Source organism: Biomphalaria glabrata, chromosome 5 (genome assembly GCF_947242115.1).
Source record: "Biomphalaria glabrata chromosome 5, xgBioGlab47.1, whole genome shotgun sequence".
NCBI lineage: Eukaryota > Metazoa > Mollusca > Gastropoda > Planorbidae > Biomphalaria > Biomphalaria glabrata.
In genome coordinates, this window is record NC_074715.1 from 26,247,361 (window position 1) to 26,260,722 (window position 13,362).

The window sequence follows — 13,362 nt, forward strand, 5'->3', positions numbered from 1 at the left end:
AGCCTAAACAATACATTGCATTGATGCAGGGGCGTAGCTAGGGTATAGGGCAGCTCCTCGTGATGCCCCCCCTCCCTTTAAAAAAACGAAATAAAACAGCGAAATGACTTATTTTCTACCTATTGTGTAGTTATGGTTAAAGTATTGCTAATTTGTAAACAAAAATATTTAATCAAAAATACTACAGAAATCTTAGCTGCTTTCTTGCTGACAAAATTGAAATGTATTTTTTCCCAACAATTGCTTGATTAGTGAGTCGCATTTTATTCAGCATTGATTGCCATTAAGTAATGATCAGCTTGAGTCTGAAGAAAAAAACTAAAGCCAATTCTACATAAATGCATGTTGTAAAGGTAACACTGGCTTCAATGATGTTATTTAGACTAGTCGTTAAGAATGTTTTGAATCTTTTCCGTTTAAGTGCACAGTCTCGAATTGATAATCTCTTGTTTTTGAAGGTAGACTTACGCGTCCTTAAATCAGTTAATACAGGGGCCAAAAACCCAAGGTAGGTGAAAAAATGAAGACCTAGTAAACGTGTTTTCAGCTGTTCTAGTCAATGTCTCTAGAGTTTCTATAAATTTTGAAAATGAATCCATAACCATCTTAACGACTTCTCTGGCGCTCCACGCGCTTTTAGACTAGTTTCAGTTATTTTGTTGAAGACGTCCTAGCGGTGTGCTGAAGTCAATAAAAAAAAAGTGTGCAAACGGTCCAGTGTACCCAAAAATGTTACTGAATAGATTTCAGCTTCAGCCCGAATTCCAGCCAAACTCAGAGAATGGTTCCAGCAGATAATGAATTAAGATGATGTCAATGACTACAGAATTTGTACCCCGTCATTATCCAAGATAACGTAGCCTCAACATTTGGAAACATTGATCTAGTTTTGTGATGTCAGGTGAACTGTCAAAACAAAAATCGAAAAGTATTTGTCTCATTATCACCCAATATTACAATAAGTTCGTTTTGTATTTGTGGAGACATGTAAGCGTTTGGTCTGGAACTAAGCTTAGTTCGGAGCACATGTTCTCTCAGGACTGCAGCGTGCTTGAATACTAACTTCACGTACCCCTAGAAATGACTTAGATTTTGTCTTTCTCATTTTTCTTCAACTTGTTCGCGATGCCATTAAATGCAAGATTCTATCAGTTTAGAGTCTTATGCATTTATTTATAAGCTCTATATCTAGAAGAAACCAGCGTACTAAACAATGGAATAACAAAATGTGCCCCAGAAGAAAGTGAGCGTGTAAAAGTGCGTTGTGCCTTCCGAGATGGAAACCAATCTAATCAACACGATCCCGCCTGGTTCACAAGCTTTACGTTTCATTGAACAGAGGAGAGTCACACAAGTAGTCAAGTCGATGAAGTTTTAGTCAACATTTCAAATCCAGTAGTTTGTCTTTGTTCATGTATGTACAAAACGTTGATTTTATTGAGAAACTTTGTCCAGAGTTTGATACTCCTCACCACTAGATGCCCCGTGCGGCCCGCACCACTCGCACATGGCTAGCTGCGAAACTGCATTGATGTAGACAATCATTCACGACTCAGCATATGATTTTTTTTTTTTGATGCGTTATAACACTACAACTCGTGCACTGGTTGGCATTAGATTCACTTAGATCTTTGTAATCTTTAGCCATATTTTGTTTTATTTCCGACGTTTTGTGTCCGTTTAGCCCTTAAACAATAGAAGGCACTTTTTGTTGTTCCACTCTAGTCAGATTACTCTACAGTGAGCTAGGAAATAGTGTCTACTTTGGTCACCTCTACAGTGAGCTAGGAAATAGTGTCTACTTTGGTCACCTCTACAGTGAGCTAGGAAATAGTGTCTACTTTGGTCACCTCTACAGTGAGCTAGGAAATAGTGTCTACTTTGGTCACCTCTACAGTGAGCTAGGAAATAGTGTCTACTTTGGTCACCTCTACAGTGAGCTAGGAAATAGTGTCTACTTTGGTCACCTCTACAGTGAGCTAGGAAATAGTGTCTACTTTGGTCACCTCTACAGTGAGCTAGGAAATAGTGTCTACTTTGGTCACCTCTACAGTGAGCTAGGAAATAGTGTCTACTTTGGTCACCTCTACAGTGAGCTAGGAAATAGTGTCTACTTTGGTCACCTCTACAGTGAGCTAGTAAATAGTGTCTACTTTGGTCACCTCTACAGTGAGCTAGGAAATAGTGTCTACTTTGGTCACCTCTACAGTGAGCTAGGAAATAGTGTCTACTTTGGTCACCTCTACAGTGAGCTAGGAAATAGTGTCTACTTTGGTCACCTCTACAGTGAGCTAGGAAATAGTGTCTACTTTGGTCACCTCTACAGTGAGCTAGGAAATAGTGTCTACTTTGGTCACCTCTACAGTGAGCTAGGAAATAGTGTCTACTTTGGTCACCTCTACAGTGAGCTAGGAAATAGTGTCTACTTTGGTCACCTCTACAGTGAGCTAGTAAATAGTGTCTACTTTGGTCACCTCTACAGTGAGCTAGGAAATAGTGTCTACTTTGGTCACCTCTACAGTGAGCTAGGAAATAGTGTCTACTTTGGTCACCTCTACAGTGAGCTAGGAAATAGTGTCTACTTTGGTCACCTCTACAGATATTGGGATGTACCCTTATAATAAATAAAAAACGGAATTGTTAGTTCATTAACATATGTAGGTCTAATATTCTTAAGAATAACGAGATATAAAGTCCCTCCCCTATAGTATTCAACTCTATTTTATTAAAAACAAATTAAACTAAAACAAAATTAGGAAGATTCTCTTACAGTTTATATCTTGCATAAAAATTCACCAAGCTTTAATTTAATCTATTTGAAAATTCGTGGGCTGTTTGTACTACTGAATTACTTCCCTTGTTTCAGCCGATTGCTGTAGCCAGAGATTGTCTAACTTTACTTTGCAAGCTTTTGGTGAGAAAAAAGAATTGGTTTTTCACTACACCGATTCAAGAACTTTGTTGATGTATGAAGTTATTGACATCAGAAGTTTGACTATCAAATCAATATCCATCACTGCAAACTATAAAGATAAAGAAGTTGGGAAAAAGATTATACTTAGTCTATGTGAAGTACAAACTTATGGAGGTAATATTTATGGCATGGTCATCACTAACATTATAAAGCAAGGTAATTGATAGTGGTAACATAATTGTTGATGTCTTATAGGCAAATACTTACGTTGTTATATAACTACACCATGCAGACACGTTGTTGTCAATTAATATAAGAGAATACATTCAGTGTGAAACCTTTGCTGTTTCCAGACTGTCCCAGAGGGAAATGGGGCCTCGAATGTGATAGAAACTGTCCCACTGAATGTCTCGATTGGTGTAATGTACAAGATGGCACATGTGACACAAGATGTGTCGGGTACAGTAACCCGCCTTACTGTAACCAAGGTGATGGAACTGTCGTTTTCTTCGTCATAACTTGTGTTGTGGCGTTCCTATATGTTTTAGTATAAATTTACCTATACAAGTTCACTAGTATCTTCCTGTATTAGTTCAAATGTATCTTTCTGTATCATTTGCTTGAATCAGTTCACATGTATCTGTCTGTATCAGTTCACTTGTATCTTTCTGTATCTGTTCAATCGTATCTGTCTGTATCAGTTCACATGTATCTTTCTGTATCAGTACACTTGTATCTTTCTGTATCAGTACACTGCATCTCCAAATATTAGTTCACTTGTATCTGTCTGTATCAGTTCACTGGTATCTTTCTGTATCAGTTGACCAGTTTCAGTATCTTCATGTATTAAATTACTTGTATTATTTCGCAGTATGTGAACCAGGCAGGTGGGGACTGAACTGTACTAAATATTGCAGCACCAAATGTAACGGCACATGTAATAGAATGAATGGACTTTGTGACGGCGGATGCTTAGGATTTTCTAACCCCCCAGCATGCACACAAAGTGAGAATCAAATATTGTTGTATATAGACTGTAGCAATCCGAGGGGGGTTCAAGTTTGAGAGCTAAATTAGCAGTCTTCTTGATTTCTGAAATTATATTGAGCCATGTTAAATGAGCTCCATTTTTCTTCAATATACCACCTCCCCACACAGGAGAATGGACCAAAGCGGACTGAGACACACAATACGAAAACCACTAATGAGTGTCCATTATAATAACAATAATTAGGCTAGTATACGCACTTCCTTATTATTCAAAATTTCCGATCTATGTATCGGTTGTTAGGACACTTGTTTATGATTCTGTTCACTTAAGTACTAGATCTAGAAGTCTGTTGAAACATATTATCTCACTCAATTGACTGATTTATAAAAAAAAATTTTTGTATCAGCTGACATTTATTTTAAAACTTCTATCTGTCTAAAACTACTTGGACTGGACAAAAGGTACTTTAAACTACTTTGTGACGCTTACTTTCAAACTCTAATTGAATAGAATGACTACAAAATTCTGATTGTAACTCGTCCGTTTTGGTATTTGCTTACTCTGTCAACTCTCTACAAAATGCATTGATGAAGTGTACGTTTTGTTCTCTATTTACAATGTAGAATGTGACTCAGGACGTTGGGGACCAAACTGTTCAAGAGCATGTAGCTACAGATGTTTTGGTCGATGCAACAGTCTTAACGGGGTGTGTGATGAAGGGTGTCTTGGGTTTGAGAACCCTCCTACTTGCAATATTTGTAAGTTTAATTTTTAAAAAAAGGTTTTCTTTGTGAAATGTTTTCTTTGTGAAATGTTTTCTTTGTGAATGTTTTCTTTGTGAAATGTTTTCTTTGTGAAATGTTTTCTTTGTGAAATGTTTTCAGAAATCCTAAGCATGTCTGCCCGACACCACCAGCAATGTTTTTTTCTGGACAAAATATAGTGAGAGATTCAGGCAGCCTGGTCTTTGGAATTATTGAATCTTTTTTTAGTGACGGTACGCACAGGTACGTCGTTACAGTCGTCGTACCGGCACCTTTTCCAATGTGGGGAAAAATATGACTTTTCTTGTATTTTAACGTTTATTATTAATTTATTAGTAGTTAAAAGTTAGTTTGTTTTTTTTACATTTATATATATATATATATACATATATATATATAATCTTCACTAATAGAAAGTATTGTTACACATTTTTTTGCAGCTTGTGTTAAAGGATTGTATGGTATGAACTGCTCACTGCCTTGTTCAAATATTTGCAATAACAGCGATTGTCATCCAGTGACTGGACAATGTCTCTCTTGCAGGCAAGGATTAGAAGGACACTATTGTCATAAAGGTATACCAATGAACCTATCAATAATGATCTAATGACATTTAACGTAAATATATTTTAATCGTAATACATTTAACTGTTAAATATCAATGTACGGAACCAGTAAACAATGAAACCTTCAGTTATACTATCTCTATAAATGAGTGCAGAGTGTTTCATACAGGGCCGGATGGAAGTATGTGGAGCCTCCTACACTTTTTGGAAAGCTTGAATACAAATCCACTTATTAATAAGAATGCTATATTTAAAAAGCATGCCGTATTTTAGAAGAAAGAAATAAAAGGACTAGTACATTGAATGTCATTTTTCTTCTTTTTAAAAAAAATAATTTATATGCATATTTTATTTTTAAATTATGCATATTTTTGATTTTGTGGATGGTAAGGCGCTTGGTTGACCCACTGCCGTCAATCTGAAGGTGCATGTATTACGAGCACGCTAGAAGCAGAGACACATCTTACTCTTAACCATGGCAGTGTTGCCAACCGAAAGATTTTAAGTATTGTCCATAAAAATACAAAATAAATAGTATATAGTAAAATACATTTAGATTTCTCACAATAAGATTTGTCTAAAATCACCATGGTGGAAGCCCCTCTCTTGTGGAGTCTCAGGGGCCCGTCTGCCCTTCCTTACATTCGGCCCTGGGTTCATATGACTATTCAAACCCAGTTGTTACCTGCAAATTTTGCCAAACGTAATGTGGACAAAGCCTTTGTCCGCCGGAGGTCTCTTTAAGTTTCCTTTTCGTCTTCTGTGCCTGCTTTCGGGCTTTTCAAAAAGTAGTTACTAACAACCTGAACAAAACAATCAAACAATGTAGAATATATGTCTCACACAAAACTATAACATTAAGTTCCTTCTTAGAGACAGAAATGTCTGACATTTAGTGTTACCCTTTTTGATGAGAGTGATATGTGGCTATCACAATCATCAAAAATGTCCTTAATCTGATCCAGTGATACCCAACATAAATCGTCCTGCGGGCCATTTTAATTTCCGACACTGGTGTCGCGGACCACATAAAGGAAAGGTACAAAAACGAAATGAAATTGACCTGAAACTATTGGATTAGAAACCCGTGGATCTAGTACTTACATTCATTAATGGGATATTATTATCTTTTTTTTTTCATGCGTCAGAAAACGGCTTCATTTCTATACTATAAATAAACAGTATAGCTAGCTTTACCAACGACTCATTTTCTTGTCTCTTTTTGGTAAATATTCACATTAATCTTCCAATCTCTAGACGTAGTTTAACAATCTTTTGATTCAAATGACGTCAAATTTGTTTTATAATTGCGTTTCTTTCTTTTTTTTTTAAACAGCCAGACTTTATTGACAACTCAAATATATTGGCTTGTTATCATGTTCTGACAAAAAGTAAAGGTATAAATTCTACATTAAGAGTCCAATCTTATAAACGCACAAATGTTAGTCATGGTACCAATGAATATGAGAAAAATTGAGGGCCCTAACGTAGGTAATGAGACATTTTTCAACCTTTTCTTTAGGAGACGGGGGGGGGGGGGGTTAGCGGATTTTCTACACTTTGTGACGACATTTCGGCGGGCCGGATGGAACCACGTCCGGCCCGCGGGCCGTATTTTGGGCATCACTGATCTAACCAATTTTTTAGGTGAAGGTCATCAAGGGTTAGAGCTGCTGACAGTCCCCCGTAGAACCCTGTGAAGGATTCCTCTCCGCAGATGTGAAATAGGAGCTATTTGTAGTTAATTCTTTCTGAAAGTGAAATGTGGAGTCTATTACTGGAAATCTGGTCACACCATTATGGTATTAGCGTACGGAAACATACATCGGGAAGAATTCCTGTATATTTCTATTGAGTGCCCCGTTCGTGAGGAAACCGTTATTCCCAGCTTAAGGGACATTGATGACATGGTGAAACGGTAAGGCTACCGGATTTTTATTTAATTATTGCCTGGTCGCGCGGTATGCGCGCTGGAATGTCGTTCCGTTGTCTCAATGGTTCCGGGTTCATACCCTACCCACTGCTGGAGGTTTGGACTAGAAAGTAGATTATCTAGGAACATCCGAAACATGTCTAACAAATATTTTATTAAATTATTTGCACCCGGCCGTTGCGAAACTTAACAGACGTTCCTGACTCATGCGTAAAATGTCTGATTCCCAAGGCTCGAACCTGAGATCTTCCAGTCATTTTTCAACACGTCTATTTAATAAATCATTTTTAAATGAATGAATGTGATATGACTGTAATGCAAGATGTTTGAAACCTGCATAGATATTCAGAGGAGATTCTTAACCAGAAAGAACTTGGTGAGAGAATTGCAAGGAAGTCACATGGTGTGTCCGACCTGAAGTACAACAGGGACAAAAGTTGCGAATGAAAGAGCAGATCAACATTAGGACTAAACTAGTAACTCTACAACTGTTCTAAGGTTCAATGAAACTTACCTTTAAATGTATTTCTTATGTTCTTCACAGTAGGTTCCAAGTTCAATATTGAAAGTTTTGGCCTTGGCTTTGGCACAGGTCTAGGAATACTTTTTGTTCTTGTTGTCATCATAGTGACTGTTTGTGTGTGGTGCAAGCACACACGTCTTTCCTCGAGACTGACACAGAGTTCTGATCGGATGACCTTTCAAGTCAAAACAATCTATAGCGAAACACATGCACACGGAGCTAACTTCTATGTGACTAAACATGACTGGTAAGTTTCTCAGTACATCCACTTGGAAATAACTTGTGTTTGACTAAGCATATCCACCTGGAGACTAGTGTATCTTTACAATTATGTCATTTTTAAAATTATATATGAAGCTGATGGTGTTCCATAACTTTTCATTCTTTTCATTTCATAGCTCATAAAATATTTAAATAGAACCACGTCATTTAGTGTGTTTCTAGAGTTTTAATTTGTAATTACAAGAGCAATTAATGAAGTGATCGTTATAAAATTGAAATAAAATCTGTTGTCACTCACCACGAGTTTATGTGTCAAATGTCTGCTCGATAGGATAGTGAAGTCAAAATACATGGTTTAAATCTCTTCTCGATAGGATAGTGAAGTCAAAATACATGGTTTAAATCTCTTCTCGATAGGATAGTGAAGTCAAAATACATGGTTTAAATGTCTGCTCGATAGGATAGTGAAGTCAAAATACATGGTTTAAATGTCTGCTCGATAGGATAGTGAAGTCAAAATACATGGTTTAAATGTCTGCTCGATAGGATAGTGAAGTCAAAATACATGGTTTAAATGTCTGCTCGATGAGATAGTGAAGTCAAAATACATGGTTTAAATGTCTTCTCGATAGGATAGTGAAGTCAAAATACATGGTTTAAATGTCTGCTCGATAGGATAGTGAAGTCAAAATACATGGTTTAAATCTCTTCTCGATAGGATAGTGAAGTCAAAATACATGGTTTAAATCTCTTCTCGATAGGATAGTGAAGTCAAAATACATGGTTTAAATCTCTTCTCGATAGGATAGTGAAGTCAAAATACATGGTTTAAATGTCTGCTCGATAGGATAGTGAAGTCAAAATACATGGTTTAAATGTCTGCTCGATAGGATAGTGAAGTCAAAATACATGGTTTAAATGTCTGCTCGATAGGATAGTGAAGTCAAAATACATGGTTTAAATGTCTGCTCGATGAGATAGTGAAGTCAAAATACATGGTTTAAATGTCTTCTCGATAGGATAGTGAAGTCAAAATACATGGTTTAAATCTCTTCTCGATAGGATAGTGAAGTCAAAATACATGGTTTAAATGTCTGCTCGATAGGATAGTGAAGTCAAAATACATGGTTTAAATGTCTGCTCGATAGGATAGTGAAGTCAAAATACATGGTTTAAATGTCTGCTCGATAGGATAGTGAAGTCAAAATACATGGTTTAAATGTCTGCTCGATAGGATAGTGAAGTCAAAATACATGGTTTAAATGTCTGCTCGATGAGATAGTGAAGTCAAAATACATGGTTTAAATGTCTGCTCGATAGGATAGTGAAGTCAAAATACATGGTTTAAATGTCTGCTCGATAGGATAGTGAAGTCAAAATACATGGTTTAAATGTCTGCTCGATGAGATAGTGAAGTCAAAATACATGGTTTAAATGTCTTCTCGATAGGATAGTGAAGTCAAAATACATGGTTTAAATCTCTGCTCGATAGGATAGTGAAGTCAAAATACATGGTTTAAATGTCTTCTCGATAGGATAGTGAAGTCAAAATACATGGTTTAAATCTCTGCTCGATGAGATAGGGAAGTCAAAATACATGGTTTAAATGTCTGCTCGATAGGATAGTGAAGTCAAAATACATGGTTTAAATCTCTGCTCGATGAGATAGTGAAGTCAAAATACATGGTTTAAATCTCTGCTCGATGAGATAGTGAAGTCAAAATACATGGTTTAAATGTCTGCTCGATAGGATAGTGAAGTCAAAATACATGGTTTAAATGTCTGCTCGATGAGATAGTGAAGTCAAAATACATGGTTTAAATCTCTGCTCGATGAGATAGTGAAGTCAAAATACATGGTTTAAATGTCTGCTCGATAGGATAGTGAAGTCAAAATACATGGTTTAAATGTCTGCTCGATGAGATAGTGAAGTCAAAATACATGGTTTAAATGTCTGCTCGATGAGATAGTGAAGTCAAAATTCATGGTTTAAATGTCTGCTCGATGAGATAGTGAAGTCAAAATTCATGGTTTAAATGTCTGCTCGATGAGATAGTGAAGTCAAAATACATGGTTTAAATGTCTGCTCGATGAGATAGTGAAGTCAAAATTCATGGTTTAAATAGCCTAATATGTCATATAATTGATCAAATTGTTCAGTAAAGGGTTAATCTTTTATTCAAAATACATGGTTTAAATGTCTGCTCGATAGGATAGTGAAGTCAAAATACATGGTTTAAATTTGTCATCCTGATTGAAGTCTGTGCTAAATAGTTTGAATTTAAAAATCTTAAGGAATTTTTTTTTGTGGTAACATTTTTCTTCGTAGGCTCCAACAAAAATCAGGCAGAGCAATTTAAATATTACCAATATTTAAAATCCTACCAAGGTCCTACCAAGGTGATCTATTATATATAAATCGTTCTGTCATATTGTCTTGTAGCATTTGTGCGTTTGTCAGCTTTCGATTAATGTTTATTTTCAACCTAATGTACAATTATTTTACGTCTTAAAACTGATTCCAATTCAATGTTTAATATGGCGGTATCGTGACCTCATCAGTTTGGCTTACATATAGATCTAGTTCAATGGTTTCTTGTGAATATCCGTTTGAAATTTTGTATAATGCATGGAATGTTTAGACCAGCTAATGGTAAAATAATCTACTAGAGAATTTTTTTTTAACATAAGTATTTTTGAAAGTATCAATAAAAAATGTTTCAATTTTTGAAAGTAGTGTGTATTGTGTTAACTATTATGAAAAGATATGACAATGCGAAGAAGCTCAGACGATGTGTATCTATAAAACAAATGTGTCAAAATAAATTAATAAATAATCAATAAATGAGATCATATCAAAATAAAGATATACATAATTAATAAAAAAATGTAGTATCACGGTTTAAACTAAAACAAAAACTGATACTAAAGATCAATCACGTGTAAAAAAATGGACAAATACGTTTAGACCGTTTGAAAGTTAAAACCAAGTTTCACTCACCGCTTGATACAAGGCAATGCCAGTAGGAGGAATAGAACAGTACACAATTCTCATCTACATTCTTTGAATTCCCAATTTGAAACAAGGTTACAAAGACATTTTGTATGGAAACACCAACTCAAAATCAGTCCACCCAGGCAGGTGAAAAAAGGCAGGTTTCAATATTTTCAGAAAGAATATCAGAATGAAATTCTATCAAAGGCAAATGACAGAAGAATGGAGAAAGAAGGTTGACAGATCTTTTATGGTGCCCCAACGGTCCATCAGACCAAGGGATAAGTGAAAATGAAGGTTAATTTGTTAATGTTAATGTTAATTTGGCCTAATATGTCATATAATTGATCAAATTGTTTTGTAAGGGTCAATCTCTTATTCAAAGCCTCAAGAAAAAAAAAAAAAAAAAAAGAGTCCTTTAGTTAGTAAAGTGTTGCGTGTATAGTGTGCAGCGTTGCAGTTCATGCGCTAATATGGAGAACTACTTAATATGTTGATTTTACATTATGTTCCACTTATACGCATATTAAATAAATAAACGTAGTAGTTAGTATGACAGAACTTACTTAATTAACTTAGCAATACATTTGTAAAAAAAATATTATTTTTTTTTGACAAAAATTTAGAACCGTGTGCATAAATGTGTTAAAAATATGGCGAATAGTCATCTCCCTTACTAAATAGCTTCCCTTGTTTGTTACTATTAATAGTGAATAGTAATAACAATTATGTATTTTTATGAAAATTCTGCTTGCATAGTTGATTTTAAAAACTAAATTTTTCGCTTTCAGAAAAGAAAAAAGTAGCCGTTGCATCAGAATTTGAAAGGTCTAAAATATCATGATGTCGGATTTTCAATATCTTTTCTAGTTTACGAGATCTAAACGGGACAACGGACAGACAGACCACACAAAACTAATAGCGTCTATTTCCCTTTCGGGAGCCGCTAAAAATCTCTTTGAAAATTTGAAGATTGGTAATTGAAAGTAAGGACGAAAAACATCGATTGTAAATAGCTTCACAATACATTTGTCCCAACAATAGTCTCCTGCGTAACATTGGTGTCTTTGTCTAAGGCCAAATAATAACTGATCTGTACACTTTGGGTAATGTAGTAAGTGGCTTTCCTATGTTGTCGAAGAGGACATTTCAAATGTGTCTGAATGTCTTTAAATTTGAACCGAAATAAATGTAGATTAATTAAGGCATGAGTAAAACTTGGATACAATGTCTTTCTAATTTTAATTGAAAAAAAAATGTATATAATCACAAAGCTTATATCAACTCTCTCGTCTGTATGGTAAAAGATTTGTACACGTTATTTTTCCCACACCCAATCTCGGATTAAGCTGAAATTTTTCAACATTTTTTTTTACCTGAAAACACATGAATCAATTTAAAAAATCAACAATTAGTTAATTAACTATTGGTAATTATTTTTTTTTCTTTGGCATCTCGAACAAGGGAAAGAAGTTTTATTTGACAGAAGTGGTGGTATAAAATGGATTAGTCCCCTTTATCCCGAAGCTTGGTGAATACTGACATATAAACAATAGATAACTATACAATCTTTAATGTTCACAAGCTCTTCTCTAGCAGAGTGATTACCGTGTTGGCTTGAGAAGCTTTAGCATACGAGTTCGAATTCATGTCTTTACCCCCTTTTTTTATAAGTACGTTTTTAAAAAGCCATCACCCAGATACCTCGTTCTTTCTCCCCCTTCCCTCCCAACTGGTCCAGACAAGTGATAGGATCATAGCGTAGTGACTAGTCCAGACAAGTGATAGGATCATAGCGTAGTGTCTAGTTCAGACATGTGATAGGATCATAGCGTAGAGACTAGTCCAGACAAGTGATAGGATCATAGCGTAGTGACTAGTCCAGACAAGTGATAGGATCATAGCGTAGTGTCTAGTTCAGACATGTGATAGGATCATAGCGTAGAGACTAGTTCAGACAAGTGATAGGATCATAGCGTAGAGACTAGTTCAGACAAGTGATAGGATCATAGCGTAGAGACTAGTTCAGACATGTAATAGGATCATAGCGTAGAGACTAGTTCAGACAAGTGATAGGATCATAGCGTAGAGACTAGTTCAGACATGTGATAGGATCATAGCGTAGAGACTAGTTCAGACAAGTGATAGGATCATAGCGTAGAGACTAGTTCAGACAAGTGATAGGATCATAGCGTAGAGACTAGTTCAGACATGTGATAGGATCATAGCGTAGAGACTAGTTCAGACATGTGATAGGATCATAGCGTAGAGACTAGTTCAGACAAGTGATAGGATCATAGCGTAGAGACTAGTTCAGACATGTGATAGGATCATAGCGTAGAGACTAGTTCAGACAAGTGATAGGATCATAGCGTAGAGACTAGTTCAGACAAGTGATAGGATCATAGCGTAGAGACTAGTTCAGACATGTGATAGGATCATAGCGTAGAGACT

At 35.8% G+C, this 13,362-nt stretch overlaps 1 protein-coding gene and 1 long non-coding RNA gene across 4 annotated transcripts in view; one reads left to right on the forward strand and one right to left on the reverse strand.

Moving 5' to 3' along the window:
• Nucleotides 1-13,362, forward strand: part of LOC106061757 (uncharacterized) — an 88,913-nt gene that overhangs the window by 3,007 nt on the left and 72,544 nt on the right. For 2 of the 3 annotated variants that reach the window (XM_056030176.1, XM_056030178.1), the window contains exons 6-11: nucleotides 2,867-3,088; nucleotides 3,268-3,402; nucleotides 3,786-3,920; nucleotides 4,529-4,663; nucleotides 5,110-5,244; nucleotides 7,713-7,938. In XM_056030176.1, the coding sequence (XP_055886151.1) occupies nucleotides 2,867-3,088; nucleotides 3,268-3,402; nucleotides 3,786-3,920; nucleotides 4,529-4,663; nucleotides 5,110-5,244; nucleotides 7,713-7,938 (988 nt within the window). Of the gene's footprint in view, nucleotides 1-2,866; nucleotides 3,089-3,267; nucleotides 3,403-3,785; nucleotides 3,921-4,528; nucleotides 4,664-5,109; nucleotides 5,245-7,712; nucleotides 7,939-10,242; nucleotides 10,639-13,362 lie in introns of those variants that run through there. The other variant, XM_056030177.1, reaches the window with a different exon arrangement.
• On the reverse strand, nucleotides 2,910-7,789 carry LOC106061779 (uncharacterized). Its single transcript, XR_001216700.2, has 3 exons — nucleotides 7,683-7,789; nucleotides 5,921-6,038; nucleotides 2,910-3,023 (listed from the first exon to the last, which is right to left on the reverse strand). It is a non-coding gene; the product is annotated as an uncharacterized LOC106061779 (long non-coding RNA).